Source organism: Bufo gargarizans, chromosome 9, assembly GCF_014858855.1.
Source record: "Bufo gargarizans isolate SCDJY-AF-19 chromosome 9, ASM1485885v1, whole genome shotgun sequence".
NCBI classification, from domain to species: Eukaryota; Metazoa; Chordata; class Amphibia; order Anura; family Bufonidae; genus Bufo; species Bufo gargarizans.
In genome coordinates, this window is record NC_058088.1 from 25,297,769 (window position 1) to 25,312,668 (window position 14,900).

Consider the following 14,900-nt stretch of genomic DNA (forward strand, 5'->3'; position numbering starts at 1 on the left):
ATAAGGAAAATCATCTACTCTGTATATGTTCTGACCATTGCTTTTTGACAAATCTTTTCTTTTACATTTTTAGCATATGTGTCGCTTTACTCATGTAGATTTCGGAGTCAGTGAATTGTGTATAAATTGCAGGGTGGGAGAGGGTTATGTTGGAGCGTCCGTGCACATGGGAGGTCTGTGTCTCATTTGCACATGGGTGAGAGGCTTCCAGCCAGAATACTGTGTATTTTACAGGCGCCCCTCCCTCCCTCCTCTGTGGCTGAAAGGGCTGGTGCAGGATTGTGCTGTGTCAGTCCAGAGAGGTGCAGCTGGGATGTGCATGGCTACCACCGTCCTACAGCTATAGAGGAGATGCATGTAGTGGACGGTAGAAGTGAGATTTGGGATTAACCTTCCTTTGGATTGAGTGACTTGGTTGCACTGACCACCAGATCAGGAGCCCTGACCACCCACCTCCCCGAGACCAGGACTTTCAACAATGGCTGCAAATAAGGTTGGAAAAAGACTGTTAAATAAAAACCATTCGCCATCCAGGAGCAGGGATTCGGGACAAGCCATACAAAGGAGACAAGCCCGGGTGACTGTCAAATATGACCGCAAGGAGCTGCAGAAGAGGCTGGACGTGGAGAAGTGGATAGATGAGACCATTGAGCAGCTGTACCAGGGCAGGGTGAGTGGATGGGGGGTGATGTGGTCCTAAGGGTTGGGGTGGTGGGAACTCCTGTAACTTTCCACCCCACTATTTTACATCTGATCTCATGTCGCAGTCCGTTGTCTGCTATGGAGCACGACTATTGCTGCAACAACCAAGGAACATAAGAAGGTGCAGTCAACCTGAGCCTTCCCTAAAACCCCGGAGAGAACGCGGGAGTCGCACAATGTGTGTAATTAAAGATTTAAATAAAAGCGAGGAATTGAATAGAGGTCATATATGTATGGCTGGCTATCGTTAGGGGAGCGGGACAAAGCCCATAACCTCCATAACTGAAGGTCCTCGTGGCTTTCACCTTTAATCACACATTTTTTGCCCAAACACGGAACAGGTAAGTAGATATTCATCCGCGTCGTTCCTTGGTTATTGATTTGGCAAGACAGTTCTGTCAGTGTGTTATTTGTATACAGTATGATTGTGTTATTTGGGCACCACACGGTGCGCCATAAGCGGAGTCATCAATACAATGTACTGCACAGGTCACCGCCATCATTTGCCCAACATATGTAACCTCGCTGTGTAGTCTGGGCTTGAAGGTGCCCTGAACACGTTGCAGATTATGTGCGTTTTTCCATGTGGCTTCTTGTGCGGAAAAAAAAAAAAAAGCAGCATAATAGAGCACGAGCAAAGTGTATGAGACGATTAGACAAGTGTATTCGGTATCAGACAAGTCTCATGTACACTCAGCTTTTTTCTTTTGTGCAGAAATTGACCTGCCATGTGGAATTATTTATTTATTTATTTATTTATTTTTTTGTTTGTAGATTTCACCCTTTTCAATGCAAGGATGCGATCCACACCAAAAACCGCAAGTAACCCATGTGCTTTTTGGTGAGGAGTGCTGTCCGCATCTTTTGCGGCCCCATTGAAGTGAATGGGTCCGCACCCGAGCTGCAAAAACTGCGGCTCGGATGCAGACCCCGACACTGGTCGCGTGCATGAGGCCTAAGGGCTGTATTAGGGTCCATTCACACGTCCATGGTGTGTTGCGGATCCGCAACACACCCGGCCGGCACCCGCTATAGAAATGCCTATTCTTATCCGCAGCTGCAGACAAGAATAGGACATGTTCTATCTTTTGCGGAGCTGCGGACCGGAAGTTCGGGCCAATAGAGAATGAATGGGTCCGCACCCGTTCTGCAAAATTGCGGAACGGGTGCGGACCCTTTTGCGGATGTGTGAATAGACCTTTACACTGACAGATTTCTGACCAATCATTGGTCAGATGGCCGTTTACACACACTGTCTTTTGTTATACACACCAACTATTGGTCGGATTGGACAGATATTGGTCAGATAATCTTTTGGTGTGATACAGCCCTAAACGACATTGCCTGTTTTGTGGTCCGCATTTTTTGCGGATTTGATGTGGACCCTTGCATTTCAATGAGGATTCAAAAAATGTGTGCTGTCCGCATCCGTATGTCCGGTCCGCAGTCCGTTTTGAGGACAAGAAAAGGCATTGTTGACATTGGTCCACAAAAAAAATGGATGCAACATGGACGTCACACAGCCGCCATCTGTATTTTTGGCGGATCCGGATTTTCTGGACACATATGGTCATGTCAATGCATCTTTGGTCTGTGGTTTTCAGTGTAATAAGCATCACACCCGTAGGGCAAAAAACAGACACATAGACCAAACACGGATCCTTCAAGGACATCTTCACGGACAAACCACTGACTATCTTCTCACAGATGTCATTATGGACACAGATGTGTGAAAGAGGAAGCCTAACCGGCCCATATCGGTGCTTTCACATGCTCGTATATATTTTGTGGTCTGCAAAAAATATGGATGACGTCTGTGTGGCATCCGTTTTTTGCGACCTCATTGAAATGAATGGGTCAACAGCCAATCCACAAAAAATGCGGTTCGGTTCAAAGATACGGACATGTGCATGAGTCCTAAATCTGGGGCTATATGAAAACTTTGCCTGAGAGAGGTTTCATGCGACCAAAGATCGCTGTGTAGCAGTGCAGCCTTAACACAAATGGGGTCGGAGCAACTTACAAAAAAATCCAACGCTTCTTTATGTGGCGTCCGCCCCCCATAGGTGCTCATGTTAATAAAAAGAAAAAAAAAAGTGCAATGGACAATCCAAGTGCTAACTTCTGTGCTAACTCTAAAAAAACGGAAACCCTGACAGAAGCCGCCAAATAGAGACCAAAAGAACACTTTAGCCATCGGCTGTTGTAATTTGGGCCTATGGTTCAGTTTTTACAGATGCACTGCCTTCCTGGCACATTGGGTAAATGGACACTCAAGACGCGATGTGAAAAATGCTGCACTTCAAGAAGAAAAGTTGTACAGCCACCTAGGCTTTCATGCTGTTTTTTTTTTTTTTTACCTAAAACTGTGACACTACAACTCTCAGCATCCTATTATGCTGCAGAACCCTATAGTCACGTTTATTAGCCTAATCCAGTGTTCTTCTCCATTCCTGTAGTCGGTGACGATGGTATAACAGGAGAAATCAATAACCCCAATGGTCGCTGAGATGACAAGACTGTGTAGAGACTATACTTTCTGTTTCAATTCCTTCTGGTCTTCAAGATCTCTGCTTGCAGTCATTCAGTGGAAACCTTCATCATTTTTTTCCAGTGGATAAAAATCTGCCCTGGACAGGAGTACAGGCGCATTGACGCATGCTGAGCGAGCAGACCATTATTGGGAAGGTAGCGCTCCTTCCGGATAACTGCCAGCTCGTCAGTGGAGGTGATATTTACATGCAGTGATCCCCTCCACTGTATGGGGACGAGCGATGGCCACTGCTATTGCTTGTCTGCATTGGGGCACATTTACTAAGACCGGCTTCTTGCATCGGTCTTAGTTTCCCCCTTGTGATTCGTCTAATTTTATGACGAGGCTCAAATTAGGTGCCTCTGTGGCGGTCCTTGCGTTTGGTGAATAACGACACCAGCCCCTGGCTGGTGCAGTTTTTTACTAACATTAAGGCCTCATGCACACGACCATTGTCTTATTCCGTGTCCGTTGCACCGTTTTTCGTGATTTTCTGCGGACCCATTGATTTTTTAATGGGTCCGTTGAAAACTCGGCTATGGCACCGTTTGCCATCCGCATCCGTGGTTCCAGTCTGTCAAAAAAAATATAACCTGTCCTAATATTTTCGCGGAAAACGGTTCACGGACCCATTTAAGTCAATGGGCCCGCTAAAAAACACGGAGGCACATAAGATTGTCATCCGTGTCCTTTTTTTCCTATCATTTGCATAGTAAAAATGACATTTTTTTTACTTTCCTTTATGTCTGGTGATCCTCTAAAAATAAAGGGAGACACACGGAAACGGAACAACGGAACCCCATTTTGCGGAACGGAACACAACGGTCGTGTGCATGAGGCCTGAGGCTGGAGTTCCGGCCGCGACAAGCACCCACTCAGCCCCGTACCGCCCCAAACTGGTGAACGCAACGTAAAACTGTCCGTGCCACTAAATATTGTTACACGGCCGATTAAAAAGGGGTCTCGTGATTTTATTTTATTTTTCTCAAATAATCGCAAGTCCCATAATAACTGTACATTGTTTTGCTGCCCAAAAGTGATGACTGAGGTGTTCTCGTGAAAGACCATTTCACCCGATGAACGAGCGCTTTGGTTCTGGATTACCAGGAGCTGTCTTTCGTATGCACGTTCGTTCCTGAAAATCGGACTCGGTACAAGCCGCAGCTCTGATAACTGTACTGCTGGGCACGTCCACATGGGGCACAAACACTGCTGGTTTTCCACCGCGGCTTTTTGTGCGACCGATCTGCAGCGGTTTACAGTACCAGCAATGTGGATGACCTTTTAAAGAATTCTCATCCACACGCTGTGGAAAAAAAATCCCTGCAATATAAGATTTGATCTCAATGCACAGGCTGAACTCGTCAGCGAAATCCGTGATATATCCACAGCAGAAAGTCCACCATGGAAAATCCGCTGTGTGGCCGTACTCTAAGTGTATGTTCACTTAGAGACTGGCCGTGCGCGTTGTGCGTTCTGGTATTATCTAGCCCATCATAGAACTGTCCTAACACGACCGTGTCTATTTTATGGTCCGCAAAATGCAGATCCGCGAAAAATACGGATGACGTCCGTGTTGCTTTTTTTTTTTTGTGTGGATCCATTGTAACCATGCCTATCCTTGTCCGCAAAACAGACAAGGATAGGACACATTCAATTTTTTTGCGGGCTACGGAATGGACATACGGATGCGGACAGCATGCGGATTGTAGTCTGCATTTTTTGTGGACCCATTGAAATAATTGGGTCTGCAAAAGATGCAGATCGGGTGCGGACAAAAAGTACGGTGGTATGAATGCAACCTAATGTGGTTTTTGATGAGAATTTGTTGCAGATTTTCCTGCACCAAGGCGCGCCACATATGGCTGTACCCTACGGCCACCTGCACATGGTGCGTAATATGCACGGATTTTCACGTGGAAAATCCACTCCGTAATAAAGTACCAAGTAGATGACATTTTCAAATTATCATCCACTGAATATGGAAATTTTTCATGAGGAAATTGACCTACGGTATGGATTTTGAAATTGCAGCTTGTCAAAAAAAAAAAATTGTGCAGGTTTGACCCTTCGCAACGCAAAATCTGTGACAAAACCTCCCAAGTAATATCCGCGGATTTGGGTGCAGAAGAGCAGAGAAAACCGCATAAAAATCTGTATAAATACCAAATGGCAAAGCTGAGTATGAGCTGTATACTGTCTAGAGCCCATCTTCAGCTCGCCAAGTGCCAGAAAGGAAAGCCCAGGTGCTCGGAGGATCGCTGGTGCCTCTTTTGTTATAATGCTCGGTGGGGTCCCAGACCCACTACGGTCACAACTTCTGCCCGTCTCTGTGGTAGGCACACTTTAAAATGGCCAATTTTCCCAAATTTGCCTCGAGGGGGCGAATGGACAAGCATTAGACACTTCTGAAGTGACTTCTAGAAATGATGGCAGCAGCGGTGGTTAACCTCTGGGATTACTTTGGTGTTGGGCGGGTTTCAGTAACGTTCCTGTTGTCATCATGTCCCTGCTGAAGTGTTCTGCTCCAGAACCTCTCAAGATCCTGCTGTGCCGACGACAGCCATAGTAATTGCAGTGACAGGTGAGCGGCGGGTTTTGTACCAGAAACATGGGGTCACGTCAGAAGCTTAAAATAACAGGAGTCTATTAAGCAGGTTCTGATTTTGCAGGTGACAGCTAGTAGTAAGAGTCATCACTCAGCCATCCGCTTTCTGTGCACCTGCATGGTCCCCGGAGGTAAAACGTGAAGCTCCTTGAACCCAAAACTGTAACAGGCTTTACCACTTACCATGTGCCATGTGTCATCTTCTATGGCAGAAGGACCCTTTGCCCCACTGATACCTGACTGTGACTGCCTTCTCTGCACCCCCTAAAGCTATACCCCAGATGCTCCCTCATTGCTACTACTCTATATAAGGTCTTGTTCACATGGGGGGAATCTATTTAAGAGGAGCTGTCACCTCTCCGGACATGACTGTTTTAGGAACTGCTTGCATTTCCCCTGAAATAACCTATGCAGTAAAGATCCAGATGAGGGTCACCAGTATCCATGCAGTCTGACACTGGCAGCACTGATTGGATAGTGTCAGACTGTGCAGGGATATCCTCTTCCGCAACTGGTAACACCCGGCTGGACCTTCATAGCAAACTGGCAGTAATTAATTCATGACTTCTAGTAGGAATAATAGAAGAACGGCACATAACAATTTTGGAGCATCTATTCTTATGATGCTATCACTAGGGGAATGCAAGTAGTTAGTCAAACAGACATGTCAGGAGAGTTGGCAGGTCCTCTAAGACTGGTGTCTTACACTAGTCTTAAAGGAGTTATCCAACTTTAAACTTTTTAATCAAAGATGTGCACAGAGAGCTTCTAGAATAACCCCTGTTTCTAGAGCAGGATGCTGCCGCATATACTGTTGGTTTGCCTGTGCATTGCAGCCATGGTAGCGTGCACCTGTACTTTATTTCACATTCTTTGGAGGTGCTTGTCTGACTTTGTTTTTTTGAATACTAAAACAGACAGGTCAGGAGAGTTGGCATAAGACAAAGGGTTGTCTCGCTCCAGTAAGTGGCCTTTATCATGTAGAGAAAGCTAATACAAGGCACTTACTAATGTATTGTGATTGCCCATATTGCCTCCTTTGCTGGCTGGATTAATTTTTACATCACATTATATCAGTCCAGCAGCGGTGGTCGGGCTTGCACACTATAGGAAAAAGCATTGGCCTCTCTGGTGGCTGGGACCACGGGAATGGATGTAGGCAGGCATACGCAGCAGCTTCCATCCCAGGAAACGTGCAGTGTATAATGTGAGGGATAAATGAATCCAGCCAGCAATGGAGACAATATGGACAATCACAATACAGTACATTAGTTAGTGCCTTATATTCACTTTGTGTACATGAAGCGAGACAACCCCTTTAAAGGACATCTTTTGGGGGCATTTTATTATTGCATTGTACTCATTTTAAGCTAAAAATCCTTTTTTCAATTGGTCTTTATAAAAAAAAAAAAAATGTTGAACCACTGTCTTTGTGCAGCCTTGAGTTTCTCTAGTAGCCAGATCTGAAGTTTCACTCTGTTCCCTCAGGCAGTTCAGCTGACAGGCTCCTTATCTCTGCTCTCTGACCTTATCAACATTTAGTTCTCATCCTGAGAATGTGGCTTAAATTAGTGTATGACCTTTTTGTAATTTAAGGGCCCTTTACATGGGCCAAGAGTGCTAAAGTTAATCTCTAACGAGCATTTATCGGAAGGCTCCTCAGCGTGTGAATGTACCGCCGATTACACGAGTTCATCGGGTAATCCGATTGTTTGTGCACACACAAAAATCGTTGTGTGTCGGCAGCAGATCATGCTGTGTAAACAGCCTCTACTGCCGGCAAACAACGGGTCAGTATGTGGACGAGCGATGGCATTAGTGATCACTCCTCCCCATGCTGCGGAGGAGATCGCTGCATGTAAATACAGGGGTCTCCTCCACCAGCAGGCAGGCGATTGCCGGGAAGGAACACTTCCTTCCCTCTAAAAGGGACTTTTTAGAGGGAAAGTTTATTAGATGACGGCCACAAACTGAAAGTGAACGTGCAATTCACACCGCTAGACAGTTAACCCTTTGTGACGGAACAGCTCAATATTTTTGCTCTGCCTAGCACCTACTCCTGGTTTTGTCTACAAGAATGCTTGCAAGAATTGCAACTAATCTTATCTGTATGAACCAAGCCATATGTTGTATACACTATTTATAGTGGTATAAACATGAACCAGAAGGCTCAGGATGAACTGCACTATGCCCCAGGCAAGCAGGTAGGCATATACTGTATATGCCTAGTAAATATATGCTGTCATTAGGGGTGGACGGAAGGGAGTATGACTGCAGGATCGGACTAGACAGGGGTTTGTATTCTCTCTCTAAGGGCTTGTTCACAAGAACATGCCGTGTTTTGCGGTCCGCTCGTGCCGGTTATGCCACTCGTGTGCCTTCCACAATTTTTGGAACGGATGGCTCTTTATAGAAATGCCTATTTTTGTCTGCAAAATGGACAAGAATAGGACATGACTAATTTTTGCGGGGCCACGGAACGGAGCAACGGATGCGGACAGCACACGGAGTGATATCCGCATTTTTTCCGGCCCCATTGAAGTGAATGGATCCGCACCCGATCTGCAAAAAGTGCGGAACCAAACCACGGTTGTGTGAATAAGCCCTAACTATGGAGACACACCTGTTTGCATAGGAGCTGTAAACACAAAACGATAGGAGATTTGCAATTTAAGACTATTTGCAAAGTTGGTTAATTTTTATTTATTTATAAAAAAAATTGCATTATGAAGGAAAAAAATGGAGGTTCATGTGCTGAGAGCTTGGTTTCTCTGATGTGTTTCTGGCTACTACTTCATATCCTAGGTCCATATGGGTACATGGTGTAGGTGATGTCCAGATCAGCCGTTTTCTGATATTAATGCTTAGGCAAGAATTCCCTTGTAAAGCTTGGTCTTCAGATTTCACTCGCGGCCTCCGAGACATAGATTTTTGGATAGACTTTCAGCAGATGGCATTTTTTTAAAAGGAATCTCTTGTCAGATATTGATCTTGTGCCGTGGGTGGAGGGGCAGGAAGGGATCACCGTATCAGTAATAATGGGAATAGGATCTACAATGCTGGATGGATATTACATATATCAAACTGAGTGCATGGATCACCTTTCTTTCAGATAGACCAGTGATGGCTAACCTCCGGAGCTCCAGCGGTGGTGAAACTACGACTCCCAGCATGCTCCATTCATTTCTATAGAGTTCTCTGAACAGACGAGCAAGTGTACATCTTGGGAGTCGTAGTTTTACCACAGCTGGAGTGCCGGAGGTTAGCCATCACAGAGATAGACCATCAATGTGCAATCGATGGAGAGCACCCCTAGAAACCCCCCCCCCAGGCAGTAGAAAGAAGGGGATTTTCAATATGGTAGCTGCCATAGAGCAGGTGGTTATTGCATTCACTTCATTTGCATGGATGTGGATGTTACTGATTGGTGGGGGTCCCATGGGTTGGATCCCCTGTAAATCATACCTCGATGGCCTATATTCCCCATACTTGCCAATCTGGGACATCAGGAAGATTCTGATGAGGGACAAAGAGTAGCAACATTATTTTTTTCCCTTATGCACGACCCATTTATATAGGACACCCCCTAACCCATTGCATTTGAATCTCAAATTATACATATGACCCCCGTCAGCACCCCCCAAAATAAATGTAGACACATACCTGGTCCGAGAAGGATGCAGATTCCAGACCAACCCTTATACAGATGGCAAGGCCAGACTCGCACTGTATACAGACCCCAGACCAGATTCCCCCCCCCCCCCCCCCCATATACTGTACATACTTCAGACCCTCCCGGGATGATCCATGTGCTGTTCTCATCTGTATGTCCATTCATCAAAAAGATGGAACATGTCCTTTACTTGGCTGCTAAATGTGAACCATGGACTCAAGTGCAGATGCAACACGACGGTATACATATTTTGCAGATCCACAATTTCTGGGCCGCAGAATACATACAGTTGGGTGCATGAGACCCTTGAACGATGCAAATTCGGCAGTGACCCCACCAGAGACAACGTGCTGATTCCATTCATCATCAGGATCTTGTCTGGGGTGGAGGGGAGAGGTGAGTATGTTGCCCACCTAGAAAATTTGCCAGCTTTTCCCGGACATCTCCTTTTTTTCCAGAAGTCTCCTGGACATTTCAGGGGAATTGGAACGCTTTACTTTATATAGTAGGACACCCCTGCCTAAACCTATTACACGGTTATCAGGAAATGTCCCCAATAAAACTTGTAGGACTATGCCATTAATGTTCAATAGGTTTGGGTCCCACTTCTGGAACTCTCTCCTGTCTCAAGAACGGGGCCCGTCTTGTGGCCGTTGTGGCACCTGCACAGCTGTCCCCATTCCCTCCTATGGGAGTTCTGAAGAAACTCGTACTATCTCTGGGACCCTCACCTCATGTATCCTGTGGATGTGCCGTAAATCTACGTTGAGTTAATAGAAGAGGGGGTCCTTTTGTTCAGGATCTTGGAGAGGAGAGGGTCAACAAAGGACCTCCATCACTGTCCTATCCTGCAATGAACGGCCCACTGATGTGAACGGACAATGGGTTTCGGTGATTTCTCCAGTGGTGGCCCTGCAGGAATATGGGTTTTGCCAGGGAGCACAGCTGATCGCTATGGATCCTAGCAGGGGGGCAGTTTCTCATCAGCTTTTTGTAAAGGGACCCTTTTGACCAGCGTGGGTTGTCCAAACAACAGAACCCCTTTCACTGGTCACTTTTAAAGGATTTGTCGGACATAATGACTTTCACACGTAAGATTCTTGGGATTCCCCAGTCTTTGTTAGGTAGTGAAATTCTTCACATTTTTGCATTGTTACAGGAACAATGGTGCTCAGCAGGTGCTGCCGTGACCATCTTGTTACCTAGAAATACATGTACAGTGTGTGCGCTTCATGGGGTTTAGGACTTTAGAGAGAGTCACGCTGTATATAACCGAAAATTGTCACTTCTTGCCCATTTCTACGGAGTTCTGAGTTTCCTTCTGTGGCTCTGTAGCACTGGGCCTCGTATGGACCAGGCCACACGATTAGGATTGCGTGCAGAAATGCACATTGTATTCTATGAGAATTTGAAATTCTCATGTACAAAATGCTGATTATTTTTTCCGTGCGGATTTTGATATGCAGTATGTCCAATTTATTTTATTTTTCCTGATCGGATTTTCTCCATTCACTTCAATGAGGAGAGGAAAATCTCCATCAAATCTGAACTTATTGACACGGATTGTCCGCGTGGATTTTCCAGCGCATTTCAGTGCGGATTCTCCGTAAATAAATCCTGAACGTGTGCATTTACCCTTGCACACCATCAGGATTGCGTGTGGATTTTCCCCGCGGATTTGTGTGTGTAAAATCTGCACCGTAGGGCATTCACATTTGTGACTGACACGCTTAAGGGTTCATGCACACGATCGTATCTGTTTTCGCAGATCCTGGCCATGTGCACGCCACCATTTTTTATTTTTTTTCAAAACCGCTCTAGAAATGTCCTATCCTTGTCCATCTCTTTTGTGGGGCCACGAAACGGAGGTGGACCGCGCACAGTGTGCTGTCCACATCTTTTGTGGCCCCATTGAAATGAATGGGTCCGCATCTGATCTGCCAAAAATGTGGATCGGATGCGGACCGAACATACGGTCATGGGCATGACACCTTACACTAGCATTGTATGACGGCATTTTATGGGGACCATTTCTGTTCAGTCTCGGACTGCTGTCTAGGATCTACGGCTTGGTCTGGTGAACAGTTCCTGCCTGTAACCCCGGCACGTCGCCCACGGTGGGGGTATAGCTGGTCCATTTTCTTTCCCTCTCTGTAACATATTCATGCATGTATACGGTATAAATAATTCATGCAGTCCTCAGCACTGAACAGTTTCTCGGGGACATCTATCATTCATCTTCCGGCGAGCATGGCTGGACACTGTGTGTATGTGACATTAGTCAGGGTCCCTGGAGGAGCACATCCCCCCTCTGTAAGTGTCCCCTCCATTCTCCGGAGGCCTCGTCTCATTATCTGATAATTGGGCAGCTGGGTTCATCTTTGTGCTATGGTGTGACAAAGTGACCCGCGCAGGGCGACTTGTATTTAATCTGTTTACCCTCCGTCTCGCCCTTTACTGCCGGCATAATGTGCAGGTTTAACATATGTTTAGTAAATGACATCATATTCACATTTGGTTAAAGATATCTTTTCAGATCGGCTTTAGTTGTAGGCTACAGTGATGAATGCAGACTATACGTATGATGAAATGCCCTATAACTGTGTGTGTGAGCCTCATACTTCATCCTACTGTCGCCTGGATTTCGCATTATAGGGGGAATTTATGAAGAAAAATGGTGCAAAGAAAGTCACACATTTTTTAAATGCCCTTTTCTTTAAAAAAAAAAAAAGTGGGTGGGGCATTAGTGTGTGTGGGGGGGGGGGGGGGGGGGGGGACATATGGCCAACAGGTTTAACATAACTTACATCTGAAATTTACGCTACTCCCGAGCTAGTGTAGATGACAGTTTCTGGTGCACAGACCTCCCCGGGTGCATCAGAATTCTTAAAGGGGTATTCCAATCTGAGACAATGGGGGCATATCGCTAGGACATGCCCCAATTGTCTGATAGGTGCAGGTCCCATCTCTGGGACCCGCACCTACACTGAGAACGGAGGGGGATGGTGGTGGCCGGAGGACCCTGGGTTTTCTGGGGTCCAGCCACCACCAAGCGCTCTCCCCTTTAGTACTGAATAGGAGAGCACCGCGTTTGGGCGGCCACCCCTCTCCTTCATCACTATGGGGCCAACTGAAATAGCAGAGCCAGCCCTCCACAACTTTCGGGGCTCCGTTCTCGGTGTAGGGAAACCCCCTTTAAGAGGCTTGTGACTTTTAAGTGGAGTGTGTCATGAGGAAATTCCCTGGTAAGTCGGGCACAATGCCTTGTAGGTCTAGATCAGCTGAATGTGATAACGCCTTTTAATTTAGTGATCCATTGCTTTGTTCTGGAGAAAAAGTACTTGTAATCCATATGCAAATGAGCAGTTAAGGGCACTGAAGGCAGGGCTGAGCCACTGTGTGCACCCTTGCTCCTCCTGCTTCCTCTGCCAGCCCCTCCCTCTCCTTGATTGACAGGGTCAGGCAAAATGGTCCTGTCGATGAAGAAGAGAGAGGGAGGGGCTGTCAGAGAAAGTAGGAGGAGCAAGGGTGCACACAGTGGCTCAGCCCCGCCTCCAGTGCACTTAGCTGCTCGTTTTCATGTGGATCAAGGCTTTTTTTTTTTTTATGGCCTGTGAATAGTAGGCATCAAAATTTATGACATTTACTATCTTGTCTGTTTTTAACCGCGGTACAATTCATAGGGGCCATTTCGCCATTTCTAATGGGTTTCTTAACAAGGGCATCTTTAAAAAAAAAAAAAAAAAGGCTGTGGAAAATAGAAAGTGCTTTTACCTATATTGTGCAAGCACGACCACCATTGCTGGACTGCAGGGTAACCATTGAAACAAGCTGTGTATAATGTGAAAAATGAATCCAGCCAGCAAAGGAAGCAAAATGGACAATCACAATACATTAGTAACGGCCTTGTATTAACTCTACCCATTCTCTGGAGGAGATTGCTGCATGTAATAGCAGCAGTCTCCTCCGCTAGCAAGCAGGCGATCACCGGGAAGAAATGCTTCCTTCCCAACAATCGCCTGCAGAACCGGGCTGTGTAATAAAGACTTTACACAGGGAATGCTGTCAATCCCATCCCACTCTTTTCCCACAAAGCTCCTAGTTTGCACTGGCTTTCGTGGTGACAGGTTCCTTTTAATATCCCTGTTAATTCTGAATTCTGTACCCATCATGTCCCTGAATAGACCAGAGATATAAAATGCTCTTTAGGGACCATTCACACGTCCGCAAGTGTTTTGCGGAGCGCACACGGCCGGCCCTGTGATAGAAATGCCTATTCTTGTCCATGGCTGCGGACAAGGATAGGATATGCTTTATCTTTTTTGCGGGCCAGCGGAACAGAACTACGGATGCGGACGGCCTTGTAAATGAGGAGGCGGAAACATGAATAGCGTGTAACTGCACCTAAGGCCGCATGCACCCGACCGTGTGTATTTTGCGGTCTGCAAAAAAACAGATCCACAAAAAATACGGATGATGTCCGTGTGCATTCCATATTTTGCAGGATGGAACAGCTGACCCCTAATAGAACAGTACTATTCTTGTCCGTAATGCAGACAATAATAGGACATGTTCTATTTTTTTTTGCGGAACGGAAATACAGACATACTTTTTTTTTTTTAAATGAATGGTTCCGTATACGGTCCCAAAACCCGTAAAGGACCTGGAAAGATAATCCGTTCGTGTGCATGAGTCCTAACTGTTACAAAAGTAAATTCTGTGTCCCAAAGTGACTAGGCCCAAGTCTATGTCCCTCCGAGTAGCACCTCATGTCACAAACCTCTTACAAAATGCCTTTATTATGACAGAATGTCATTGTGTTATTTTGTGGCATAAAATGGCATTTTGTGAGTTCTCGCCCAGTGCTGTCCTCACTAGCGTTGTGTTACAAATTAAAACCAATGGTTATGCAATAAATCCAGTTTGGGAAGCATGTCTGTTATAGAAGTGTCTGCTCACTGGTTTATTGATCCATGCGTGATTGATGTATAACGGTGTCTGTAATTGCATTCAGTATATAATGGTTTTTATGGCCATGCACAGATGTAGCGGGGTCAGGACTGTATCAAGCGGCCATTACCATGTAGTCCAGTCTAAGTGTATTGTCTTCCTTCACTAGTCTCCTGCACTCCGTACAAGGCTCCAGGTTAAGAAAACAATAGATCACTTGGGCGCCTTTGACTCCCAGGTCTAAAAATGCAGGAGCCAAATTATATTTTTGTCGCCAATTAAAAAATCAACATGATTTTGTGCATAAAAAAAAAGTTACATGCTGTCTCCAGTAGAGGGTGCATAGGAGCTTACCGCATACACCGTTTTAGTCCTCATCTGAAACCATGCTGTAGCCACACAATGGGGTTGCCTGCTTCATCTCAAGCCATGTC

The 14,900-nt window shown here is 45.8% G+C and overlaps 1 protein-coding gene across 1 annotated transcript in view; it reads left to right on the forward strand.

The window, feature by feature from the left end:
- Positions 1–276: 276 nt before the first annotated feature.
- Positions 277–14,900, forward strand: part of PPP1R14A (protein phosphatase 1 regulatory inhibitor subunit 14A) — a 30,786-nt gene continuing 16,162 nt past the window's right edge. The window contains exon 1 of the mRNA XM_044305752.1: positions 277–670. Within this exon, the coding sequence (XP_044161687.1) occupies positions 479–670 (192 nt within the window). The 5' untranslated portion in view covers positions 277–478. The remainder of the gene's footprint in view (positions 671–14,900) is intronic.